The 24755-nt window shown below is 43.3% G+C and overlaps 2 protein-coding genes and 1 long non-coding RNA gene across 3 annotated transcripts in view; 2 read left to right on the top strand and 1 right to left on the bottom strand.

The window, feature by feature from the left end:
- The first annotated feature begins 2480 nt into the window (after positions 1-2480).
- On the top strand, positions 2481-11999 carry STMP1 (short transmembrane mitochondrial protein 1). The gene is made up of 3 exons (XM_007177105.3): positions 2481-2608; positions 10089-10142; positions 11081-11999. The coding sequence occupies exons 1-3, from the start codon at positions 2594-2596 to the stop codon at positions 11153-11155; spliced, it is 144 nt and encodes a 47-aa protein (XP_007177167.1). The 5' UTR covers positions 2481-2593; the 3' UTR covers positions 11156-11999.
- Positions 12000-18058: 6059 nt separating this feature from the next.
- The window catches only part of SLC13A4 (solute carrier family 13 member 4), a 38997-nt gene continuing 32300 nt past the window's right edge, over positions 18059-24755 (bottom strand). Inside the window, exons 14-16 of the mRNA XM_007177104.2 lie at positions 23093-23254; positions 21685-21822; positions 18059-18196 (exon numbers count right to left, since the gene is read on the bottom strand). Coding sequence (XP_007177166.1) covers positions 18059-18196; positions 21685-21822; positions 23093-23254 — 438 coding nt within the window. The remainder of the gene's footprint in view (positions 18197-21684; positions 21823-23092; positions 23255-24755) is intronic.
- The window catches only part of LOC103001734 (uncharacterized), a 40070-nt gene continuing 36054 nt past the window's right edge, over positions 20740-24755 (top strand). The window contains exon 1 of the long non-coding RNA XR_009008799.1: positions 20740-23268. This is a non-coding gene — a long non-coding RNA (uncharacterized LOC103001734). The remainder of the gene's footprint in view (positions 23269-24755) is intronic.

Genomic DNA, 24755 nt, shown 5'->3' with positions numbered 1-24755 from the left:
CTGGAGCCTGTGCCCCGCGACGGGAGGGGCCACGATAGAGAAAGGCCCGCGCACCGCGATGAAGAGCGGTCCCCGCACCGCGATGAAGAGTGGCCCCCGCTTGCCGCAACTGGAGAAAGCCCTCGCACGAACCGAAGACCCAACACAGCCAAAAATAAATAAATAAATAAATAAATAAATAAATAAATAAAATCAAGTAAAACTTTAAAAAAAAAAAAAAAAAAAGAATTAAAATTTTGAAAGGCAAGTATCACAGAATGGCAATGTATATGAAATTTGAGGCTAATGGTCCTTGATTGAAGTTCTGATCTCTTGGGGGTTTAGACCAGATAGAAAAGGGTGAAGCCAGGAGGAAGCTCATAGCTTGTGAGAATATGGAACAGCTGAGAGACTGGACATCTGGCTAAGGTCAAAGAGTTGATAGGATAGAAGGTAGGATTTTGGAATGTAATACTTCACAGGTAGAGCAGGTCCAGGAGGTGACAAAGTGTGGGTTATGAACATGATGGTGGATTGCTGAAGTGGTGTGGGGATCAAAGTCATTAGAGGTAAGGATTCTTTGAACATACAGGTGTTCATGGCCTTTGAAGTCACCCATGATGATGATAGCTTGGGACTGAATGGAAGGCTGTTAGATGCCAAACCTTCAGTGAATGAGGGGACTGCCTAGGAAGTCAGTAAGTTAAGGCATTGTGAAGGGGTAGAGGGAAGACATGAATTTTAAAGGAGGTTTTTAAAATATGAGAACATTTAAGTAATAACCTGAAAGTAGTCAAAGAATCCTGCCTTTCTTTTCCATGCCTCATGGTTATTTGGGGTTATGGAGAGAGAGCCTTTGAAAAGGCCTTAGGGGAAAAGCCAGACTTCATTTAAGGCTTTATCTGTAAGAAGGAGACAAGGTTTTATACAAGGAATTTCAATAAATATTGTGTTCACTTTCTGGGCACTAGGAATGGAGTTGTGAACCAAATAGATAAAGTCCTCACCCTCATGTAGCTTATAGTCTGGTGTCTTGTAACTCAAAGCATGGTTCACAGACCACTAGTAGCAGCATCTCTTAGGAGCTTAGTAGAAATACCGACTCTCAGGACCCAACTCAGATATGTTGAATTAGAATCTGCAGTTTAACAAGATCCCCAGGTTATCTGAATGCACATTAATTTTGAGAAGCCCTGGTCAAGACTTGACTGACTCAAGTTTTAACCTAGACATATTGGAAAGTAGAGTGTGTTACAGCCATCTACCAGCATCTCCTTCCTCTTGGCAGCCACTTTAGTTCAAAGAGACCCTGTCCCTTCTAGTTACAATTGATTGGGAAGCAACTGACACCAAACATCGTTCCTTTCCCAGGTATTTGAAAATGGTAATGAAAGAGTGATCCAGTCTTTCTATTGGATGGACCATTTAATGAGTAAATTTAAGTAACAGTGGCCATATTCTGGAAAGCAGAAAAAAAACGTGAAGCAAAGAGAGAGAACAATGAGACAGATGTATGGAGAAGGGCAGAAATGGAGAGAAAATGCTGCTTAATTCCTAATAGCTTCCCTATTCCTCCTTGTTGTCTACTGTATAATACACTCTCATTTGGTTTAAGCTAATATGATTTTGTTTTTATTATTTGAAACCAGAGTTCTACTTAATATAGCAGGTAAGGGTGAATTCAAAAGGCTGAGAGCAAAGAGAAGACGGTGGTCTTGCTTTGTAAGTGTGTGTGTTGATGGAGGTTGTGGAGGGATTCGAAGACCAGGAGTAGGAGGTGGCAGCTCTGTCTGCAGAGAGGCCAGGAAGAGGTCTTCCAGATCTCACTGTCCACACCCGACACATGACAAGCATTTATGTATCCCTTAGCTTGTCTCATTTGATCCCCCTACAGTTCAGCAAGGGAGCTGGTGCTAGCCCCATTTACACTGAAGAAAAGCAAACTTCAGGGAGGTTAAGTAACTCGTTTCTGGCTGCCCCAGGAAGTGCACGGCAGTCATGAATTGCACCCAGCTGTGCCAGACTCCAAAGGCCTCCATCTTACTACTTAACCTCTATCACAGATCCTCAACGCAGGTTACACAGCGTATCTGTGGAGCTTTTGAAAAATACAACTCTGCTTGGGGCCCCAGTGGAGTATATCGCAAAAGCTCCACAGGTGATTCCGCTTTGCACGTGGGGATGGGACCCACTGCCTTCTGTGATCCTTCTAGGTCAGGGAGTTCTAAGACTGGCTGTGCATCATAAGTGTGGCGATGCCGGTTAATAATACAGATTCCTGGGCCCCGACTCAGCTTTACAGAAGCGGGATTTGAGGACTGGGCCTTGGAATCTAAATGTTCAAAGCTAATGCAAGCCCGCCTTGGGGCTTGGGACTTGCTCCTAGCCGGCCCCGCACGCTCGCGCCAGGCGGTCAGTTCAGGAGGTGATCCCGAGGAGCTCCGCCAGGGGGCGCCCGGAGCCGCTTCCGGGTGAGGGGAGGCGGGAGGTGCCGAGGGGCGGAGCGGGGCGTGAACCGGAAGTCGGCCGCGGGCTCCGCCGGTCGCGCCGGGGGAGGCACTTTCGGACGGCCCACGGAGCTGCTGCCGACCTACGGGTCCTACTTGCTGACACTATGCTCCAGTTCCTGGTGAGTGGAGCTGCCGAGGAGCGAGCTGGGGGCCCTGGGCGTGGGTCCCTCGGGTCCCACTGCCCCCGCGCCTGCTAGTCGCCTGTCGGGGTGGGCCTCGGGGTTTTGTTTCTGCCTCACCCAAATCCTTTTGCCGGCATTTTTCTGCCGCCCTTCAAGTCCCTAAAACTTTTGAGGGGTCAGAGCGTGCGTTTTCAAAGCTCTTCTGTGACGTGCTCGCGTGCTTTGTGTATTCCTCGAGTTAAGGCTCCCGGGGTCCTTAATGACTTTTCTGCCCTGCCACCACCTGACGTAGACACATACCCCGTCCCCGACTTAGAGCCCTGCTGGTTGGCGTCTTTGAGACCGTTAGGAGGGCCAGGAATAAACTCTTAAAGGAGTAAACCGCTAGAGTTAGAGGCCTGGGAAGCCCTCGTCAGACCTCTTATAGCTTCCAGACGGAGGATGGCTGGTTGCTGGCCTGAGTCAGGCCCTGGTGTACAAATAATTTTTCCAAAATGCTCACTCTAGGGTAAAACGACTGTTACCATGAGTAAACAAATTATTTTTCATGGGTCTTTACTTCAGTTAAAAACGGGTTTTCTGGCAAAGCCCCAGTGTGTTTCAAAGATTGCCTGGTTGAAGGTTTCAGGAGGACCTGCCAAACTTCCAGGTGAAAGTCTTTCTTCCAGGTTTTCGTGCCTTCAAAACTGGATGTTTAAATTCTGATTCTGATAAGAGGCAGGTATTCTAATACCTTCCAGGTGGCTGATGGAAATTGAGTGCTCTTGGAATGAGATACTTTCCCAAATGTTACGTTCTTTATGAAAGAGATTAAAGAAGAAAAGGTGCCCCTCTGTCCTTTTTGAGATGGTAATTAATTTTTCAATCTCTAGGCCGAAAGAGAGTATCCTTGACGTAAACTACCCAAACAAGACATGGCTACACCTCTGCTTCTGGAAGTTTCTCCAGTGTCCTAACTGGGTATTAGCTTAGGAGTCAATAGAAATAATTACTGCCATATGGTTGTAGGAAACACTCAGGTTAAAAACAGTGTCAGCCCCAAAGTGTAAGACGATGTAATTGAGTCTTCTGTACAGCCGTAGCTCATTGATAACTGGGAGGAAGGACATGGATTCATTTACACTTAACTTTGTAAGTACCTTTGCAGAGTGACTTTATTTGTTTTTTTTTTTTAATTTTATTTATTTATTTATTTATTTTTGGCTGTGTTGGGTCTTGGTTTCTGTGCGAGGGCTTTCTCTAGTTGCGGCAAGCGGGGGCCACTCTTCATCGCGGTGCGCGGGCCTCTCACTATCGCGGCCTCTCTTGCTGCGGAGCACAGGCTCCAGACGCGCAGGCTCAGCAATTGTGGCTCACGGGCCTAGTTGCTCCGCGGCATGTGGGATCTTCCCAGACCAGGGCTCGAACCCGTGTCCCCTGCATTGGCAGGCAGATTCTCAACCACTGCGCCACCAGGGAAGCCCTTTATTTGGTTTTGAAATAACCTTTTGCTGTGTATGAATATGGATGTGACTGATAGGCAAATTCAGAATTCTCAGCATTTAAGGAGAGATGCCGAAGCCATTCATTAAATTCCTAGCTCAGAAGTAACACGGATGTTCTCCCACCTCCTCATTACATTTGTTGAAAAAAGTGATAGCATTACCTTACCTTGATTCTACCTCTGTCAAATGATTCACTAGCTCATTTGAACCTGGGTGAATCTTTCTCCTTGCTTTCAGCCATTTCATCTATAAAACAATGGGGTTGATGTAGATGATCCCTAAGATCTCCTCGAGCTTTTAACCTGTGACCAGCCATCATGTCCTAGTGCTTAAGAGGTCAGATTCCAGAATCAGACTCCTGCCTTTGAATCATCATTTTTAAGCAGTGGGAACTTGGGCAAGTTATTTAAATTCTTTATGCTTCAGTTTCCACGTCTGAAAATGGGAGCCTACTTCATGGTTTTATTGTGAGGATTAAAAATGAGTTAATACATTAAAGTACTTGAAACAATGACAGTAAGGACTCAGATATTGTTCAGTTTCTCTTGGCAAGGTATCAGTTGTACTCTGAGTTTCTGCTCAGGAATGGGGATCAGTTTTCCTCAGAAGGGTAGTGATGCAACAGGTTTTGGAAGTGACGGGATAGTCACAAGTTAAATATCTTGGAGGGTGCTCTGTCATCACCCATTTTGGAACCCTCCAAGATGTTTTCTGCTGTTGTAATTTCCTGGAACAGTATTTGAAAACCACTGCACCTGATTGTGTTCCTTATATCTTCTTTTCATTGTTCATTTCTCCTTGGATTAAAATATTTGCCCATCATCCCTATATCAAAACTTGCTGCTGTGGTCCTGCTGCCTCTTCCCCCTTGCTTTTACTGCAGTAGCTTCCTTAATTGCAGCATGGTTTAGCCAGTTTGGTGTAAGGAAACTTTTGAAGCTTTTAAAGGGAAACCTGATATGATGGGCACTGCTCGTGGCTTGTGTACACTGCCTGTTGTACTGTTACTGGGGTAATGCATTGCTTTTTCTTATCTCTCAGAGCAGCAGTACCTGGTACTCTTAATCACCTCTTTAATCCCTCCTCCCTCGGCTTTTGCATACTGCATCTCAGTGCTTTCCAATATTCTTACACATTGTAACACACATGGGCTTTTTTTTTTTTAATAAATTTATAATTTTATTTTTGGCTGCATTGGGTCTTTGTTGCTGCGTGGGGGCTTTCTCTAGTTGCGGTGAGCGGGGGCTACTCTTCGTTGCGGTGTGCAGGCTTCTCATTGAGGTGGCTTCTCTTGTTGCGGAGCACGGGCTCTAAGCGTGAGGGCTTCAGTAGTTGTGGCACGTGGGCTCAGTAGATGTGGCACGCGGGCTCTAGAGCACAGGCTCAGTAGTTGTGGTGCACGGGCTTAGTTGCTCCGCGGCATGTGGGATCTTCCCAGACCAAGGCTCGAACCCATGTCCCCTGCATTGGCAGGCAGATTCTCAACCACTGCGCCACCAGGGAAGCCCTGGAAGTCCCAAATCTTACTGGTTTTTTTTTTTTTAATAGTTTTGAGATACAGTTAGTTCACATATCATACAATTCACCCATTTAAAGTGTAGGATTTAGTGGTTTTTTAATATGTTCACAGAGTTGTGCAAGTGTCACCACTATCTAATTTTTATATCTAATATTTTATTGCCCCCCACAAAGAAACTCCATACCATTAGCATTCATTTCTCATTCCCCTCACACCTAACCCTGGACAACCACTAATTTATTTTGTGTCTCTCTGGATTTGCCAGTTCTGGACATTTCCTATAAGTTAAATCATACAATACGTGGTCTTTTCTGACTGCCTCTCACTTGGCGTAATGTTTTCAAGGTTTATCCATGTTGTAGCATGAATCAGGAGTTCATTCCTTTTTATGGTTGATTATTATTACATTGTGTGAATATGCCACATTTTGGTAATTCATTCACCAGTTGATGGACATTTGGGTTGTTTCCACCTTTTGGCTGTTATGAGTAATCTTGCTGTGAACATTCATGTAGTTTTTGTGTAGGTGCATGTTTCAGTTTTCTTGGTTGTATACCCTAAAGTGGAATTGCTGCGTCAGATGGTAATTCTGTGCTCAGCTTTTTGAGGATTTGCAAGACTTTTCCAAAGTGGCTACATCATTTTGCATTCCCACCAGCAATGTATGAAGGTTCTCCATATCCTTGCCAACACTTATACATCTTTTGGATTTAAGTCGTCCTAGTGGGTGCGATGAGACACCTCATTGTGGTTTTGATCTGCATTTCCTTAATGACTCATGACTAATGATGTTTTCATGTGTTTGTTGGCCGTTTATTTGTATATCTCCTTTGGAGAAGTGTCTATTCAAATCCTTTGCTTCTTTTAAAATTGGGTTGTCTTTTTATCATTCAGTCATAAGAATTCCTTATGTATTCTGGGTACAAGTCCCTTATCAGATATATGATTTGCACATATTTATTTCATTCTGTGGGTTCTCTTCACTTTCTTGTTGGTATTCTTTGAAACACAAATGTTTTAAATTTCGATAAAATCAAATTTATCTATTTTTTTCTTTTGTTACTTGTGCTTTTGGTGTCATATCTAAGAAACCATCGCCTACCCCAAGATCATGAAGATTTACTCGTATGTTTTCTCCTAAGAGATTTACAGTTTTAAGTCTTACATTTAGGTCTTTGATCCATTTTGAGTTAAGTTTTGTTTATGATGTAAAGTAGGGGTCCAACTTCATTCTTTTGCATGTGGATATCCAGTTGTCCCAGCATTCTTTCCCCACTGGATGTCTTAGCACCCTTGTTGAAAATCACATGACCATAAATGTCAGGGTTTATTCCTGGACCCTTTATTCTATTCCATTGATCTTCATTGATTTTAAAGAAGAAAAACAATTCATTCGTGTTTGCTTGCTATCCCGTTTGCCTTCTCTAATCTGTATTTTTTCAGCCTTTTTTGGGAACAGCTGTCAGGTGAATGCTTACAAAGCAGTGCTTTCATCATGTTGCCGCTGGTAAAGAGCAGTCAGTGGCTCCCCACCATTTTGTAAATGAACTAAACTCCATTGCTTGTTTTTTGAAGTCCATCAGCTAGCCCTACCCAGCCCTCTGTACTAGTATGTCTCTCCATTTTTTAGTTCAAATCCACTTTTCTAATTGGGCCTGTTTCTTTTATTCAGGTCATCACATGTCACTCCTATCTTGCACCTTGATTCTCCACAGTCACGTCCCTTTCCAGTTTAAATTTTAACACTTCCTCAGCATCTTTAGAACCTTTAATAACAAGTTGAGGTACACCGATCTCTTTCAGGTATGGTTTCTTAAAAGAATCACTTCTGTATCACTCATTTTGTTACTTAATGCACGACCCAGTTCTGGTTTTTCATGCATCTGTTACATTCAAAGTCCTGTGCTGGGTGCTGCTTTCTGTTGTTACATAACTATTTTACTTATATGTAGCTTTTCTTTCTATACATCATATAAATTCTTTAAGATAGAGACTGTTTTATAATCTTTTCACAGGGCTGGATATGAAGTTGATTTTCAGGGTATAAGGGACTGTAATCCTTTAATCAAAACCTTTGGAGGCCAGATGTATTTGGGAGGATTTTTTTCAGATTTCTTCTCACTTGTTTGTCCTCTACATTACTTCGCTCATGTCACTCCTCAGTCCCCAGACTTCTGGTGTTTCACCATTTATTGTCCCCAATATGTTTGTGAGAAGAAGCTGCGTATTCCTAAAGTCTCAAAGTGATGGCAGAGAGGACATAATAGTGATGTATTTAGTGTTGAGCTTGGGAAGAACGCATTTCCCTTCCTTCTGCACTATCTTCTCTGCAGGGAGTACTATGGGGGGACCATGTGATGTGGAGGAAGACCATGGTGATAGCATCCAGCCATCCGGATGGACCACTGAGGAGGCTTCCAGGTCTTGGCCTGGAGGAGGTTAAGCATTCTTGGCCTGCAGAGAGGCTTCAGACTCATTCGAGACGTTTTGTACTCTGGCTCCAGTCTAACTTCTCAGACTAATGAGTCCCTGTTCCTCAGATTTAGATTTTATTTTTTGAGATCCTTTATTTATTCAGATTAAAATTTTTTACCTGTCTAAACTTGTCTATTGAGTATCCCATGAACAACATATGAATGCTTTTCTGGTGTCATGCATTTTCCTCAAATTTCTCTTCATGTGCCCATTTCTCTCATGTTGTGTATGTAATTTTACAATATCCCATTGGTAGACCTAGCAGTATTCTGAAACTGGAATTGGATATGACTTGTCTAGAGACCCATGGTTTTTGTTTTGTGTTTTAAAATAACTGCTGTTTTTTTCATGTGCCCTGATGCCTCGTGAAATTGCCAAAATGAAGACACATTAGATATGCCATATTTATTTTGAGACACATGTGGTAAGAACCAAGAATCCTAGAATGTTGGAGCTAGAAGGAACATTGTTAGTATAATGTTTTATAAATCAGGAAACTCAGATCGGCAAAGCGCCAAGGAGGTTAAGTGTCATGCCTAAAGGTACACAGCTAGACAGTGGTAGAACCAGAACTCTAATTTATTTTTCTTGAAATATTTCAACCCTCTGTTCTTTCTGTTTGGTGTTAGAGCTAACATTCTTAGATGATTTTTTTCCCCTCTTTTTTTAAGCAAATTTAATACTCTTTCTGGATTTGGAAAACTTCTGACTGCCTGGTTTCAACCCATAGGAGTGAAAAAAATCATTTTGCTTCTTGGTGCACATTGGTAAAAATATTCACAAGATATGTTTGATTAATCAAATGATCAGAAAATGGTCTATGATTAGACTTGATAGCCTCTTTTATGCTTCTTAACTTACAACAAACCTATTTAAATTATGCTTTTGGTGTTTAAAGCTTAGTAAGCTTAAAACTTATTAAGGATCCAGCTGTGTTCTGAAGTTCTCCAGCTTGAAGACAATTCAACCACACCACATATGACCATTAGCGTTAAGTGCTGTGCTTTGTTTTTCTCTGTTAACCTCTGCTGTGTATTGCATAGGAGCGACACTGATTAAAGAAAATGATAAAAAAAATCAGATGCCAGTTCAAATATATAAAATTAGAAGTTAGGCATTCAGTTGGAGATTTTTAATTATTGGGGGAACAAACCCAGGAAATTATAGATCATCATTAAAACTCCAACCTTAAGGAACTTTGAAACTCTTTTGGTGTGAAGGGAGTGCTTTAAATTTTCATGAAACAGTTTTTGTTCAGGAAAAGTCACCCAGTGGGATAAACACTTACAGTTCTCTAAAAATCGTGCCCGTCTCTCTTGTCACTGATTAAGAGATGGTTAGGGTACCTGTGTTCTCTGCAGGTCTTAAGTGCCCTGCCCGTTAGACTCCACCCACGGCAGAGTGCTAAACCATGTGCTGTCTCAGTTGCATGTCAGCTTCCTGCTTTATGTCATTGTATATTTTAGTGTTTGAGTGTGAATCTAATTTAGGTTGTCCTGTGCTCCTGTTATGAATGACCCTGTCCTAGGCCTCAGGTGCCTCTTGCAATATGAAGAGATTGAACTGTGAAGGTCCCTTCATTTTCTAAGATCCTACGATTTAGCTGAATACTTTTTAAAATTGAATACTTTTTACTTGATGTAGCAAGAAATAACAAATCTCATAACCAAAGAAATAAAAATAAATAAACGGGCTTTTAACAAAAATCAGAATTTTGGCTTGAGTTTCTAGAACTTACAGCCAAATATTTATAAGGTCGGTGTGTTCAGTGCTACCGTATATTCTTTCGTATACTCTTTAACCTTTTGGGAGGATATTTCTGTGTTTATTTTATAGAAGAAAGATGTGAATTTCATGCTATGCACAGCCCTAGCCTGGACACCGGGGTCTTATAACTGTCCTGCGCTCCTTAGGAGAATATTATCCATGTAATCTGGTGTGGTATCGGATGGCACAGAGCTCCGTCTCCAGTGTGACTCTTCCTGTTCTATCCTTACAGCTTGGATTTACTCTTGGCAACGTGGTGGGAATGTACCTGGCTCAGAACTATGACGTAAGTGACCATATTCACGTCTTCCTTGATTTCACGTAACTAATACATAGTGACTTGTGTTTGCTGAGGTGTAAGGTATGCCTTCCAGCATAAACAAGGTCCATAGGTCTGAGGAAAAAGTCTTGAATTTTGTAGAAAGATTTTCCATTGTTTGAAAAAATAACAGAACTCACAGAAGCACCTGTCACCATAAGAGTGCAAAATCCCATCAGTTTAGGTGGTCTCATGGCGATCCTGAGCTGGGTTTGTTAGCACAGAGTAACACTGTTAGATTCTTACAGTTCTGTGGAAAATCATGTGAAGTGATACTTTAATTGGACAATCTTTTTAGCACCCTACCCAGTAGTAGAGATGACTGAGTAATTTGGAGGTGGATTCATATAGTGCAGCACATTTAAGGAGGACAGCATTTTGTGAAGTAGGGAGTTGTATTAGCTTCACTTTACAGATGGAGAAGTTGAAAATCAGGTGACACAAATGCCCATGAATGGGCATCTTAAAAGGTAATGCTTACTTTAAAGAGATAAGGAAGGGAAACAGGATATTAACTTTTGATTTGTTTTATAGTGAAGCTTTTAGTGTGATAAAGGGAATTCCCTTTGTCAACCTTCACTTGAGTCATGTGGTTTTCTAGGCAGGTGCTTGTTAACTTATGTCACATTTATTGTTTATATGTACAACTTTTACTTGGCACTGGATTGAGGGGCTAAGTGGGTATACAAAAGTAGAAGTCAGGGTCTGGCTTTTGGGGAGGGAGCCTACTTTAACTTACATCTTTTGGTATCCTTCTTAGGCAGTTATGAGGCTAAGAAAGACCACTGTTGAGCAGGTTTCTTTTAGAGGAAAAGTAAAAAAACCGTTTATATTTAGAGGAAGAGAAATGAAAAAATATTGATTAGGTAGATGTGAAATGATAATAATCTCTTTTCTCTTTAAAGATACCAAACCTGGCTAAAAAACTTGAAGAAATTAAAAAGGACGTGGACGCCAAGAAGAAACCCCCTAGTTCATGAGGCCGACCCCAGCACTGCCTCCTGGATAAACTGATTCTACTGTTCTTGAGGGCCTCGTTTACTATCTGAACCAAAAGCTTTTGTTTTCATCTCCAGCCTCAGCAATTTTCTTCTTTGCTAGACCCTGCATTGCCTTACAGCACAAATGGGGCCACAAGTTAAGAACAGCCCTTACTTTTCCAACATCCTCACTTCTTCCCTTCCTCCTTCCAGCCACTTGGGAGGTCCTGAGAATGGAATTATGGTGCTAGATTAGTAAACATGACCTTTAATTAGTAGTCTCTCCCTTATTCTTTGGGATTTCTACTACCGTTTTCAGAAGAAAAATTGATGAGTTTTGTATAGCTGATGAGATATAAATAATGCTGATTTCACAGTCTAGCAATTATATTGGGTGTTTAAACCTTTGGTACTAAATTAAGTTGTTTCAAAGTAGTAATTAAAATGAAAATCTAGAAGCCAGCTTCTGGTGAATTATCCACTAATTTTATGTTGTTGTCAGGAAGCTCCATAGTTGCTAATTTAACCAATAAATCAATTTGCTGTTCATTAACCAAGAAACCCTGTTCTGAGAACCCTATCAGGAACTGGGGAATTCAGAAGTATTTAAAGTAATGGCCTTTGTCCTCAGTAGAATTCATAGTCTGGTATGCATGTTTTTTCCTAATGATGCATTTGATCTGGCTCTGTTCTCTCATAAGAATCATACTTATTTTATGGGATTACAGGCACATTTGACATTACATGGTAGATAAATGAGAAGTTGTCTATAAAGGAAATTTTATGCCTTTTTACATTTAAAAAAATGTATTTAAATTATAACTTTATAGAGATTCTCATAAGACTTTTTGTGTTTTTCTTTCTGCAACCATAAATTACCCTTGTAATTTTTCAAGTGTATAATCAGTCCATTAATTTTTCAAGTGTATAATCAATTAATTTTTTTTTTAATTAAAAAAGAAGTTTAAATACCTAACTTTCCCCCTGGGTAAATACAAAGTGATTTGCGTTGTCCCTCATCTCCTAGTTCCTCTCCCTGGAGTCAGGCACTCACTAGTTTCCTGTATCCTTTTGCGAAAGATTTTGTGCCTGAACAAACACATGTACATGGGGGTTTTTATACAAATGATAACAAACTATATACAGTGTTTTCCCCAGTGGAGGTCATTCCATATCAGTAGGTAAGGAACAAAGAACCTCTTTTCTTTTTTTGGCTACATAAGGTTCTACTGAATGAATATACCATAATTTATTTAATCTGCCCCTGAGGAACATTTAGGTTGTTTCCTATCTGTTGCTATTACAGTGATAACCTTGAACCTAATATTATACATATCTGTGCAGGGGGATAGCTCCAAGCTCAAGTCCTGGAAGTGTATTTTGCACTAAATATAAATAAAGGCCCATTTCACTGGGTGTTCTGTTCCAGAGGGCTTGTTAGACAGCTTCACTGATGTTGCCATTTCTGAAGACATTTTAGCAGAATTAGTAAACTGGAAGAATGGTTTAGAGACCTTTTTTTTCAGGCAGTGATGCCACTGATACTAAATGTGATTATAAAATGAAGTGATCTACTTCTCTTTGGAAACATGGGTCTTTCATACATGGAGATAAGTTTTGTCCCTGTCAGATTGTACTGCTTAGGATCATATTATGGTTGGCTTCTCCCTTGCAGTGTGATCAGGGGCAAGCAGCTTATTTTTCTGAAACTGTTGTGTTCTCTGTAAGATGTGGATACAATACCTACCTCATAGGGCTTCCATGAGAAACAGTTGAAATAATGTATGTGATGTGTAGCACAGTGCTTTGCAATGTCCAATAAATAGTAGATATTAGTCCAAACATGTTGCTTTTGGTCAGAATACTTTTGTTTTTCTGCATTCACTTTTGGAGCCAGTTTATGAACTGCAAAATTTGTCATTATTCTATGGTCACTCTTTTTGTTGATGAAAATCTGTAATATGCACCTTCATCATACCACCTGGCTTACAAGGTTTGATCTTGAATGACCGAATTGTTAGCAGAATGAACTACAGCCTCGAAGGCTAGAGGTTTACCATCCTTGAGGGTATTCAAAAGGGTTTTTCAAGCCACTAGCTTGGAAAACTGTTTCCAAAGAGGAATCCCTTGTTATCAGCTATGGAGCATTGTTATTTGTGTGTGTGTTCCTCCCAGAGTGGCTTCTTCTTTTTTTTTTTTTAATTTTTTTTTTTTTTAATTATTTTTATTTTTGGCTGTGTTGGGTCTTCGTTTTTGTGCGAGGGCTTTCTCCAGTTGCGGCAAGTGGGGGCCACTCTTCATCGCGGCGTGCAGGCCTCTCACTATCGCGCCCTCTCTTGTTGCGGAGCAGAGGCTCCAGACGCTCAGGCTCAGTAGTTGTGGCTCACGGGCCCAGTTGCTCCGCGGCCTGTGGGATCTTCCCAGACCAGGGCTCGAACCTGTGTCCCCTGCATTGGCAGGCAGATTCTCAACCACTGCGCCCACAGAGTGGCTTCTTTGAGGGTCACTTGGATGTTGGAAAATTAGGTCTCTATAATTATATATTGTAAACAAAGCTTGTTTGGACTTGGAGCTTCCCTCAGGAGTGACACTTACCTCGATGACAGGATCATTTCTGCCAGTGGGAGCCACCCAGCAAATCACCTTCACCATGTAAACTGCTACACAGTGAATGCAGGCTGACTTCCTGGTCACCATTCAGAGCCCCTCTCCTAGTTTTAGGTTCTTGCAGGAGTGAAAAGGAGCTCAGAGTTCTCAGGCAGGATTATCTTCACTGAGATATAGTGTTGGAGGAACCCAGAACCATCATGGATTTTAAGGGGTGTGGTGATTGTGATTGTGGTACTGAAAGGTACGTTCCCTGGGTGTTTTGTAGAGGCCCTTGCCTTACAAAGCAGCGGAGGGATGGGAAGAACCACTGCAAGACATGCCTTTTTTTCTTTTAAAAATGTTTGAAAACTACTGCTGATGTGACTTAAGGAAACTTTTTGCTACACCTGACCTTAAGAAGGTTACATAAAATTCTACTGCAGGTTACTCACGTGTGAAAAATAAGACTTCAGGGTTTATGTTGGGAACCTAAAAAATACATTGAACTGGAAAGCTTTTTCTTAAACTGTAACCCTCCCAAACAAAAACCAAAGGGAGAGAAAAAACCAAAAGAACCTTACTTAAAATTGTTAAAAGACGCTGTATTTTATGAGTTGAAGTTACCAGTTGATGTCTTTAGATGTCTCTTCTGATTTAGTGTTTTATACAATTAAGCAGTTTTGATTTAAACGGACAATTTTATTTCCTTCTTTCTAACTCATAATGAACTTTTTAAAAAAAATTGATTTATGGCTGCATTGGGTCTTCATTGCTGCGCGGGCTTTCTCTAGCTGCAGCGAGCAGGGGCTACCCTTCGTTGCGGTGCGTGGGCTTCTCATTGCAGTGGCTACTCTTGTTGCAGAGCATGGGCTCTAGGGCACATGGGCTTCAGTAGTTGTGGCACACGGGCTCAGTAGTTGTGGCACACGGGCTCAGTAGTTGTGGCACACGGGCTTAGTTGCTCCATGGCATGTGAAATCTTCCCGGACTAGGGCTCGAACCTGTGTCCCCTGCATTGGCAGGCGGATTCTTAACCACTATGCTACCAGGGAAGCCCCTTCTTTCTAACTCATTTACTCAATTTTCATTTGTGTGACTCTAGAGAAAAGTTAGAATGTGTGGGTTTTCCAGTCTTCTGTACTTAATGGGTTCATGGAGCATATGTAACATGCATCATGTTTTCACTTCCACTGGGCAGTTCACTCCCTTGGTGCTATGCTGATGTTTGTTTTTCTGCGGAGCTCTCCCACATTTTAAATGCTTTTTCTGTTACTCCTCCTGAAGGAACACTATATACCGTACGGGAGCATATGAGGCTTTTCTTCAGCTTCCCGGCTCGGACTTTGCACATAGCATTTCCATGCCTTACACAGATGAATGAGTTCTCCTTTCCCTACTGACTGTTAGGGCCTTGCCTTATGGAAAGGAACAGGGCGGTGAAGGGGAAATATTTTGAGACCTTGCCTGGTCTTAATAGGGAGTCTGTGAGACTTGGATTTTCCAATGTTCAGTTTATACCTTTCCTAAATCTGGGTGCAACGTAGTCAAGTACTGAAGACCTAGCGGATGGCATGTTTTGAGGCACTGGGAGAGAAACAAAAGAACCCTACGGTGAAGTGTCTTGGAAAGTGCATGGGGCAGGGTGGGACATTGCAAAATCTGAGTCCTGCGCCTGCTTATGGAAAGTGCAGTGTGGTCGCCTGGTTCTTACCTGTACAGCTGTACAGGATTGGGCCAAGCAGAAGGTGCCCTGTAAATAGTGCGGGCGGTGTGCTCGGCGTTCATTCTGTGAGCACAGCCCCGGGACAGCTCCCTGTGCCCTCGGGTGCTGTCAGTTCCCTTTGTCTTTTAACGGTTTGGATGTCTCGCTAGTGCCGTGAGGGTGATTCTAGTGTTCAGATGTATTTTTCAAACAGGGTCCTAAAGCCACCTACTTTATTTGGGTTCAGCTAAATAAACAGGGATCTATTTTGACAATGGAGGAAAATCTAGCTATTTTTTACTTACTAAGATGGCATGTGAGTCTTTTTCATGTAAATACTAACATAGAAGATCGTATACCCTGTACTTCATGGGTGACTTAAAGGAATTTGAGAGACAATTTTAAGCGAATTTGATGTATAATCGAGAATAAGATGCAACTCTACTTAGTGTTTCTCCGTTTCATCACCTATGAAATGAGCTGGTATAAGATGATCATTTATAGCTTTTCTGCCCATGCAGAGTTGTGATACGAGAAGATAAAATCAAATTTAATATATTTGCAAGTGACAAGACTAGTACAGCTATTATTGTAGTTCCTGTCCAACAGCAGAGTGATTTTAGAAGACAGAGAATTGTTAGTCATAGCTGACATTTGTTAGTCATATCTGGAATGAGCAATCTTCTTTGGCCTGAATCTCTGGTCTGGGGAGAGAACAGTGCTGTTCAGTCTACTTCCCAGACGGAAATAAACACCCTTTCTGAACTGGCTGCTTAGCTGATTGGGGGACCTGGCAGCAGCTGCAGGGGGGCTCCACTGCCTTCCCTTTCGGAGTGAGTCAGGGTCTCAAATAGCTGAACAGGGACCAATCTTTCTAAGTCAACTTAATTCTAAGTCAACTTTTCTTTCTCCTTTTACTTTTTTATACTCCCAGAATCATCTTATCTGTGCCTCTGTCTTATTGTCTGACTTTAAGGCTTGGAGTCTAAGTTCTGTAATAGGTCAGACATTGGAGGATTTGGCTACCCTGACATTAGGAGTGACATCCTGACTCTTCTGAACATTTTAAAGCAACGTGACTGTAGTGATCTGGCTTCATCAAACCAGACGTAGTGTACCTAATACTGGTATTTCATATGGGCTCATTCACTTTTATAAGTGGCCAGATAATTTGGCTTAAGCTAATCGGCAGAAGCAGTAATATTCCTGATTAAACCTGGTGCAAGTTTGGCACAGAAGAATTTTATAACTCACGGATACTTGATAAACTAAGGGAGTGACTTACTGGTTAATTATTGTGGGAAAACTGCACGTGCTATCAATAGTAACTTAAAATCAGTTCAAGAAGTGCAGCAACTGTGGGGTCCTCCTTTTCCCATAGGGTGTATTTAGCGAGTAACTGATGGTAGAAATCAGAAATGTGTAATGCCTGAAGACCGGAGGGCCTGGGAGCTTCATCCAGTCCTATAGCAAGGACCTCTGTCTTGGGGGAAAGGGTGTAGTACAGGAGGAAGGAGGAGGCCTGGATTTCCAAAGTGATTTTTCTCAAAGGAAACATTTATTGAGCAGGTACAGTTTACTATATTGTATAAGTTGTTGGGGACTTTAGGAGACGTAAGACATCTCCCCTCCCCTCAAGAGGCTCATTAACTTGTAGAAAGTGACTGATGTGTTTGGACCTTTCTGTGCTTGTCTTCTCAGGGATGAACTACTCATTACCTCCAGAAGAAAGTCCGTCCAATATCGTTAATAGTGCTATGGTCTTAATCACAGTTTCGGCCTCCTTAATAAGACAAGTATGAACGTTTTTTCTCCCTCCCGACACTTAACCAGCACGGTGGTATTGATGGTTAGTGATGAGTGAAGAGAGAGACACTAATCTGTGTCTTCTTTCTCAACTTCCTTTTCCTTTGACAGAGAGAACAGCACCAGCCTCTTCCTGAAGGGGACACTATTTCTTTACAGGAATTTGGTGCCAAGATATAGAGAAGCCATTGAAGAGAGACGCTTAAAAAGGAATCAGAGTAGTGATAAAAGAGTACTGATTGCCACAAAGAGGACTTACTAAGAACTGCCTTTTTGTGGAGAGAACTTACGATAGAAACACTTGAGAGAAAGGAGCCAACATTAGGTCTCACGTTCTAAGTGAGATTTCCCCCCAAAGAGGAGAAGTCACTGGTTTCACTCTCTGTGCATAGGTAGGATGATTTGGATTTCTCCTTCTACTCCTACAAGGGATTGAGAAATTAAGAGTAACATCAAACCCAGTGAGACTAGTCAGTTTGTGAGGCTTAGCCTCTGAGGGGCAACAAAGACAGGCTTTTGTCTCGTCCTGTCTTCAGAAAGAGCTGATTGGAGAGACTAGGTACAAGGAAGTGAGAACGGTTTTAGGTTTCCTTGAGCTGTGGTGCTAAGGAAGGAGGGCAGAGCAGAAGACACTAACATCCGAGCCTGTGCATTTGGTCGTTGCGGGCTCCCTGCGCTTCACTCGAGGTGGTAGCTGGCGGACTCCTCTGCTGGGGGTTGTGCACTCCTGGTGGTTTGCTTGGCCTGTTGGTCAGATCCTGCCGGGTGCTGGCAGCTCCTTTGGTTGGGCCGTTTGCCCACTTGTGTTAGGCCTGATCAGTGATGTTACTGACCTTAGCCCAGGCGGGAAAAGTGTCCAGGTGGAAGAGGCTAATTCCCCATGTATTGATGGCCACCATCACTATCACCAGGCCAATGACATTGACCCCCAGGCCAGCTTTCACCTGCAGGAGACAAAGCAGCAGGACACACAGACTCTAGTCACCGTGAGCAGGCAGCAGCGCAGATCCCCAGATGCTCCCCACCTGTGTCCCCTGCCTGAGCCTCACCCCTGATGTGATCACAGCCCACCTGCGTAGCCCTGATTTGTTCCAGTCACTGCCTGGGGTGCCCTAGTGGTGCCTTGTAGGGGGCACAGGACTGTTGAGGACAGGAGAGCAGGGAGGACTTGGGGCTGGGAGACGGCCGTTAGAACCTTCTCTATGTTTGTAGCACTCTCGCTATTACATGGAGGCCTAGAAGCTATGTACTTGGAACGCCAGATCTTGGCATGTTAAGTTACGCTAAAAAAGGGTTCTGTAGCTACATGATAGGGAAATGTGTTCATCAAGATTAAACAGAGCTTGTAAAGCAGGAACCTCTCAGAGCCTTTAATGTGCTGACACATACGACTCGTAGGAGAGCCTGTATTCTATGACTGTTACTTTTTTTCCCCCAAGGAACAGCTCATGGAAGTAGTGTACCTTAGGTTCACCTGGGGCAACAGGTCAGCTGCCTCCCCACCAGCCCTTCCACAGGAAGGTGACACAGGCACCCTGGCTGGCATGGGGCCTTTGCTGCTTTCTCCTGATGGAATGTCACCTCCACAGCTCTGACCCCTTCCATTTCTGTCATGGCATTGACACTCCCAGGTGGAAGGGGGACGTGAGGGATGGCAGAGCCAGGGCCATTTGGAAAAGTGTGCAGTAAGGATGGCTGGCATCCTACCAGGTGATGACCAAGTATACAGCATGTCACCACAAGTCCACTAGCTGGGACTAAGTTGGGAAAGTTGCGAGGGAAAAATGAATGCTAGGAAATTGTTCTAAGCAAATGACTAGATGTGCCTTTCTGCCTTCTGGCCCAAGCTCTGGACTTATTAATCACCCTGGGCTCCTGGGCCTTTTGGCCTGGAGAACTGCCCATGTTTCCTAGCAGATGAGAGGAGGCAGGTCCTAAAGGAGCTAAATTAAGGCCGTTTCAGAGCTGAAAGGGGCCACACAGAGCATCTAGTTTGAACCTCCTCACTTAGCAGGTTAGGAAAGTGAAGCCTTGAGTCGGTGCCCAGGCTGGGAATAGAACCCAGGACCGGCTCCCTGCTCGTCATCCAGTGCCTTTAAAAATGACTGTGTCTTCTTAGAGGAAAACATAGGCAGAACACTCTATGACATAAATTACAGCAAGATCCTTTTTGACCCACCTCCTAGAGAAATGGAAATAAAAACATAAACAGATGGGACCTACTGAAACTTAAAAGCTTTTGCACAGCAAAGGAAACCATAAACAAGACAAAAAGACAACCCTCAGTAATGGGAGAAAATATTTGCAAACGAAGCAACTGACAAAGGATTAATCTCCAAAATATACAAGCAGCTCTTGCAGCTCAATATCAAAAAAACAAACAACCCAATCCAAAAATGGGCAGAAGACCTAAATAGACATTTCTCCAAAGAAGATATACAGATTGCCAACAAACACATGGAAGAATGCTCAACATCATTAATCATTAGAGAAATGCAAATCAAAACTACAATGAGATATCATCTCACACCAGTCAGAATGGCCATCATCAAAAAATCTACAAACAATAAATGCTGGAGACGGTGTGGAGAAAAAGGAACCCTCTTGCACTGTTAGTGGGAATGTAAATTGATACAGCCGCTATGGGGAACAGTATGGAGGTTCCTTAAAAAACTAAAAAAAGAACTATATGACCCAGCAATCCCACTACTGGGCATATACCCTGAGAAAACCATAATTCAAAAAGAGATGTACTGCAGTGTTCACTGAAGCACTATTTACAATAGCCAGGACATGGAAGCAACCTAAGTGCCCATCGACAGATGAATGGATGAAGAAGATGTGGCACATATATACAATGGAATATTACTCAGCCATAAAGAGAAACGAAATTGAGTTATTTGTAGTGAGGTGGATGGATCTAGAGTCTGTCATACAGAGTGAAGTAAGTCAGAAAGAGAAAAACAAATACCGTATGCTGACACATATATATGGAATCTAAAAAAAAAAAAAAGGTTCTGATGAACCTAGGGGCAGGACAGGAATAAAGATGCAGACATAGAGAATGGACTTGAGGACACGGGGAGGGGGAAGGGTAAGCTGGGACGAAGTGAGAGAGTGGCATGGACTTATATACACTACCAAATGTAAAATAGATAGCTAGTGGGAAGCAGCCGCGTAGCACAGGGAGATCAGCTCGGTGCTCTGTGACCACCTAGAGGGGTGGGATAGGGAGGGTGGGAGGGAGGGAGACGCAAGAGGGAGGGCATGTGGGAATATATGTATATGTATAGCTGATTCACTTTGTTATACAGCAGAAACTAACACATCACTGTAAAGCAATAATACTCCAATAAGGATGCTAAAAAAAAACAAAAGACTGTCTCTGATCACTTGATTCCAGGGTAGAAGGCTGGGGGTGAGCAGCGAAAGCTCATGGCAGAGGGAGCGGGAGTGGGGGAAGCGGCGGGGGGTGGTTCGTGGGAATAGGAGAGTTGGGGCAGAGCTCAGTAGGGGCAGACAGGGTTGTGTAGTAAGACCTGAGGGGGACAGAGGGGTGGCTGTGACCTCCCTTCCCTGAAGTAATTCAGATGACTCAGATGAGCAGTTTGAAAGTAGAAAGGATCTGAATATCTGCTCCCAGCCTGAAGCTCTTCCTTTTCTCCATTTGGTATTTACAGGGCTGCTGAGATCAAGTTTGGATTTGAGTGAAAAGTAAATAGGCCCTCAGCAAGGGTGAAGGGGCCGGCTTTCAGTCAGCCCGGCCCAGTCATCTGTATTAGTTTCTTCCTCCTTTCCCAACCCCGTCAGCCCTGGGTATTAAAAAGCATAGCAGTGAGCGTAGGTTGAGGGGTGGAGAGTGGAGGCACTGCACACTAAAATCAGCGGCAAAATGTACCCTCAGAGCTGTCTTTCGTGAGCCTCGCTGAAAACTAAGAAATGGGCTGTGAGTGCTTCATTTTGTAGTTGTTGCTTCGGGGGTTCCTTGCTTGGGGGAGAGAGTTGAATAGAAGGATCCTGTTCTTATCACCCTAGGTTCATACAATGTCTCACACTTAACCTTCTATGAATAAACCAGCAACTCTTTGAGTGAATATCCCCACAGTCCAATGAGGAAACTGAGGCAAAGACTAGAACAAGCTCTTACCTTCTGGAACTGGGTCACATCCCGTGTCTGTCCCAGCTTTTTCTGTCCACATTCCCACTTTCTCCCAGATTAGGATTGGGAAGAGCACATTTCTGCTATTCTTGGTGCTCATGGACCATACAGAAACCTTTTACCAGGACCATTCTTTCTGCCACAGCAGATTGAGCTATGACAGGTCAAGGGCACCGCTTACAAAATAATAAACTTTAGGAGAAGGCCGTGGGGCCAGTCATCCCTGTCCTCATGGCAGGTGGGCCTGGCAGGAAGAAGACACCCACGACTCACCATATCTTTAATCTGGCAGTGCCCATAGCTGAAGACGATGGCGTTAGGGGGGTTGCCCACTGGCAGCATCACTGCAAAGGAGATGCACATGGTGACTGGGATCAGGGTGTAGAGCGGATTTATGTGCAGCGTTTCGGACTAGGAGAAGAGAGAATTCACAGAAGCGTTAGCCTTGAGATGAGACTTGCATTTCCTGTGCTTACTCTCGTGAATGTGCTTTAGGTGATGGCTTGGTGTTGGCTAGCCTTGGCTGGACACCATGTGCTGGGGGCAGTTAAATCACGCCCTCAGAAGCATGTAGTGCTGGGCTACTTGGACGGGCTCCTGCTGCTGCTCACTCACTTCCCATGGAAACATGGGCTCCAAGTTACTTCCCAGAAGGGATGTTTCATTTCTTGGTGCTGGTTTAAGGAAGTGGTTTTAAAATTTTATTCTTTAGCTGAGAAATTCTTCAAATACAAATCTCATGAATAAGCTGCTTTGATGGGAGTAGGCATCTCTCGCTCTTGGGGTGCAGAATTAAGGGTTTTTTTCCCTAGGTAAGATAATTGCCTTACGTGGGACTTGAACCCGTGGTCTTACCCTCAATGTTGCCAAGTTTTAACTAAGTGCATTCCCATGCTCACACAGGCAGGATGATGGAAGGGAGAAGTTGGAGGGAGTCATCTGAGCAACGAGCAAAGAGTGGCTGGGAGGAGTTTGGGGTTAGAAAGAGCAGGAGGATATTATTTTGTTGGCAATGAGAAAGAGCCTTCATTTTATAGGTTCTACCTCACAGAACGGGACAGAGGCAGCATTTTGTTTGGTGCATTACCTTTGGGGCTGCTTAGCCAGGCTGAGATCTGGCAGTTGCTCCCTCCCCTATTCCATTAATAACAAATTGTTCTGAGACCGTGGAATGAGGCTGGCATTGCTCATAATTCTCAGAATCTCCTGGACAGAGAAGCTGGGTGGAGGCGCTGATGACAGAGCTGTGGTTTTGGTCTCTGCGGCCGAGAGTACTTCTGGGAGCATTTTGCCTCCATTTTCTGTAGCTATTTCTCCCACCCTCCTGTTAGGTCTCATCTTAGGAGAGAAAGGTTGATGATGATTGTGGGGAATTAGAATCCTATGGTTTTAAGGTTATCTTGTCCACTCTTGTTTCCATTCAGGGCTGCCCCTAAACTAAGCCTAGTCCTTTGGAAAAGGGTTTCTAGAACTCTTGCTGTTATTAATTATCTCTTTACTTATCAGTTACTATTTGAAATAGACTTCATCTATCAAACTATGGCTTGAACACCAATCAGTGAAGGCTGTGGCAATGACCGGAAGAGAGAGTCCAGCCGTGGAACTGCCCCTGGGCCCGGGCCTGCCCCTGTCTGCTCCTGTGGTAGCCGGTCTGGATATCTGGGAACCCTGCTCTACTCACCAGGCTGCACAGGATAGGCAGGAAGATGGTGATGGTGGCCGGGTTGCTCACAAACTCTGTGACAATGGACACCAGGATGCACGCCAGCAGGGTGACAGCCCACGGTGGGAGGCTACTCAGAGACAACATCTGGTGCCCAATCCACGTGGAAAGGCCGGAGCTCTGCAGGAGACAAGGTGATGCAGTGAGAAGAAAGCAGGAAAGGCCATTCCCAGTGGAATTCTTAGCCTCCAGAAGGTCAGGGGTGATGAGGGGCTGAAAGGGACCACCAGGAGCCATCTAATTTGCATCCCTGTTTTCAGGCAGACTGGACCGACAGGCATTCCTGATTTTTTATGATTAGATCATTATGTAGCCCAGCAAATTCTTTTTTTTAATGATTGTACACCATTCAGTCTAATTAGGGCCTCCTGGTCAGTCATTATCACAGGGCACGGAGAGCCTCTACTTGCTGAGATCCTCCTTAGCACTGATATGACTTGGCAGGGATTGGAGATCTTTGGGGTGATCGCCCCTCAACTTCAAACTTGTTACTCTTTCTCCAGCCTCTGACAGTCTCATGCTGTGCATTCAATCAACAATGCGCTTTACACAGATTGCCAAGTGTAATCCTTAATCCTGCTTTTGAAATCTATTTCTCTTATTTTATCGCCCGTGAAATGGGAAAAATTATCAACATGTTTGGATAGTAACCTTTCCTCTGGTTTTGGGGGCCTTGAATGGGCAAGACTGAGCATTAGAAGTTTTACATGAGTAATGAAGGAGAGAGGGATTACAGGTCTATCTCCATGTAGTGGGGAAGGTGCCACGTCACTGGCCTAGAAACAGTCATTCAGTCTCGACCTGTGTTAGGTTCAAATCTCATCGTGGCTGACATCAGGATCTACCATCTGTCCGTGCTTTTTGGCAACACGATATAAAGGCATATTGCCACGCTTGAACATTTTCCATTAGCAACACCTATACACATCTACTCAAATCAATGAATATTCCCACTTGGAATAATTCATTAGGTTGGAAGATGTTCATCTGCCAATGATGAGGGCTCTCCCCCTCCCCTAAAAATGAAGGGCACAATTGAGTTTATGTTCTTAAAAAACCCCAGGTTGCCATATGCATTCTCCAGCTCTCCCCACCCTCCCTCCTCTCCCTTCTATGGTTGACAAGCTCTGACTTTTCCTATTTACCCTCTAGACTGCAAATGCAATAAAGAAATGGGCAGTAGGGCAGAAAGCAAGGTGAGACATTTTATGATTCCTCAAGCTGTAAGCCCTACTCATGTTTTACTGTTAAAGACTGCCTTACTACACTGTCCGCAGGCCACCCTTTCTCCTCTTTTCCAAGTTCATCGAAACCTCATTTGATCTCCACAGCACCCTGGCCACTTCATGGCATGCTCATAGATGACTGATGACCAAAGGGCTTCAGAATTCTGTCATGTAGCCATTTTTACCTTGGACCACTTCCCTTTCTTTTTTCTCAACTGACCGAGAGCTATAAATCCAGTATGTGGGGACTACCTCAATTAATTGTGGGTGCAGAGCCTCAAGGCCTACAGGAACTCTGTAATTGTTATCTCTTGTGACACATTAAACTTTGCTCTCTGGACAAAGAGAGGGGAGGGAGAGCAGTTAGCTGAGTGGAAACAGTATGTTTTATAAAG

The sequence above is a fragment of the Balaenoptera acutorostrata genome, chromosome 7 (genome assembly GCF_949987535.1).
Source record: "Balaenoptera acutorostrata chromosome 7, mBalAcu1.1, whole genome shotgun sequence".
Lineage (NCBI taxonomy): Eukaryota > Metazoa > Chordata > Mammalia > Artiodactyla > Balaenopteridae > Balaenoptera > Balaenoptera acutorostrata.
Note: the sequence above shows the minus strand (reverse complement) of the source record. Positions and strands in the feature narration are given on the sequence as shown.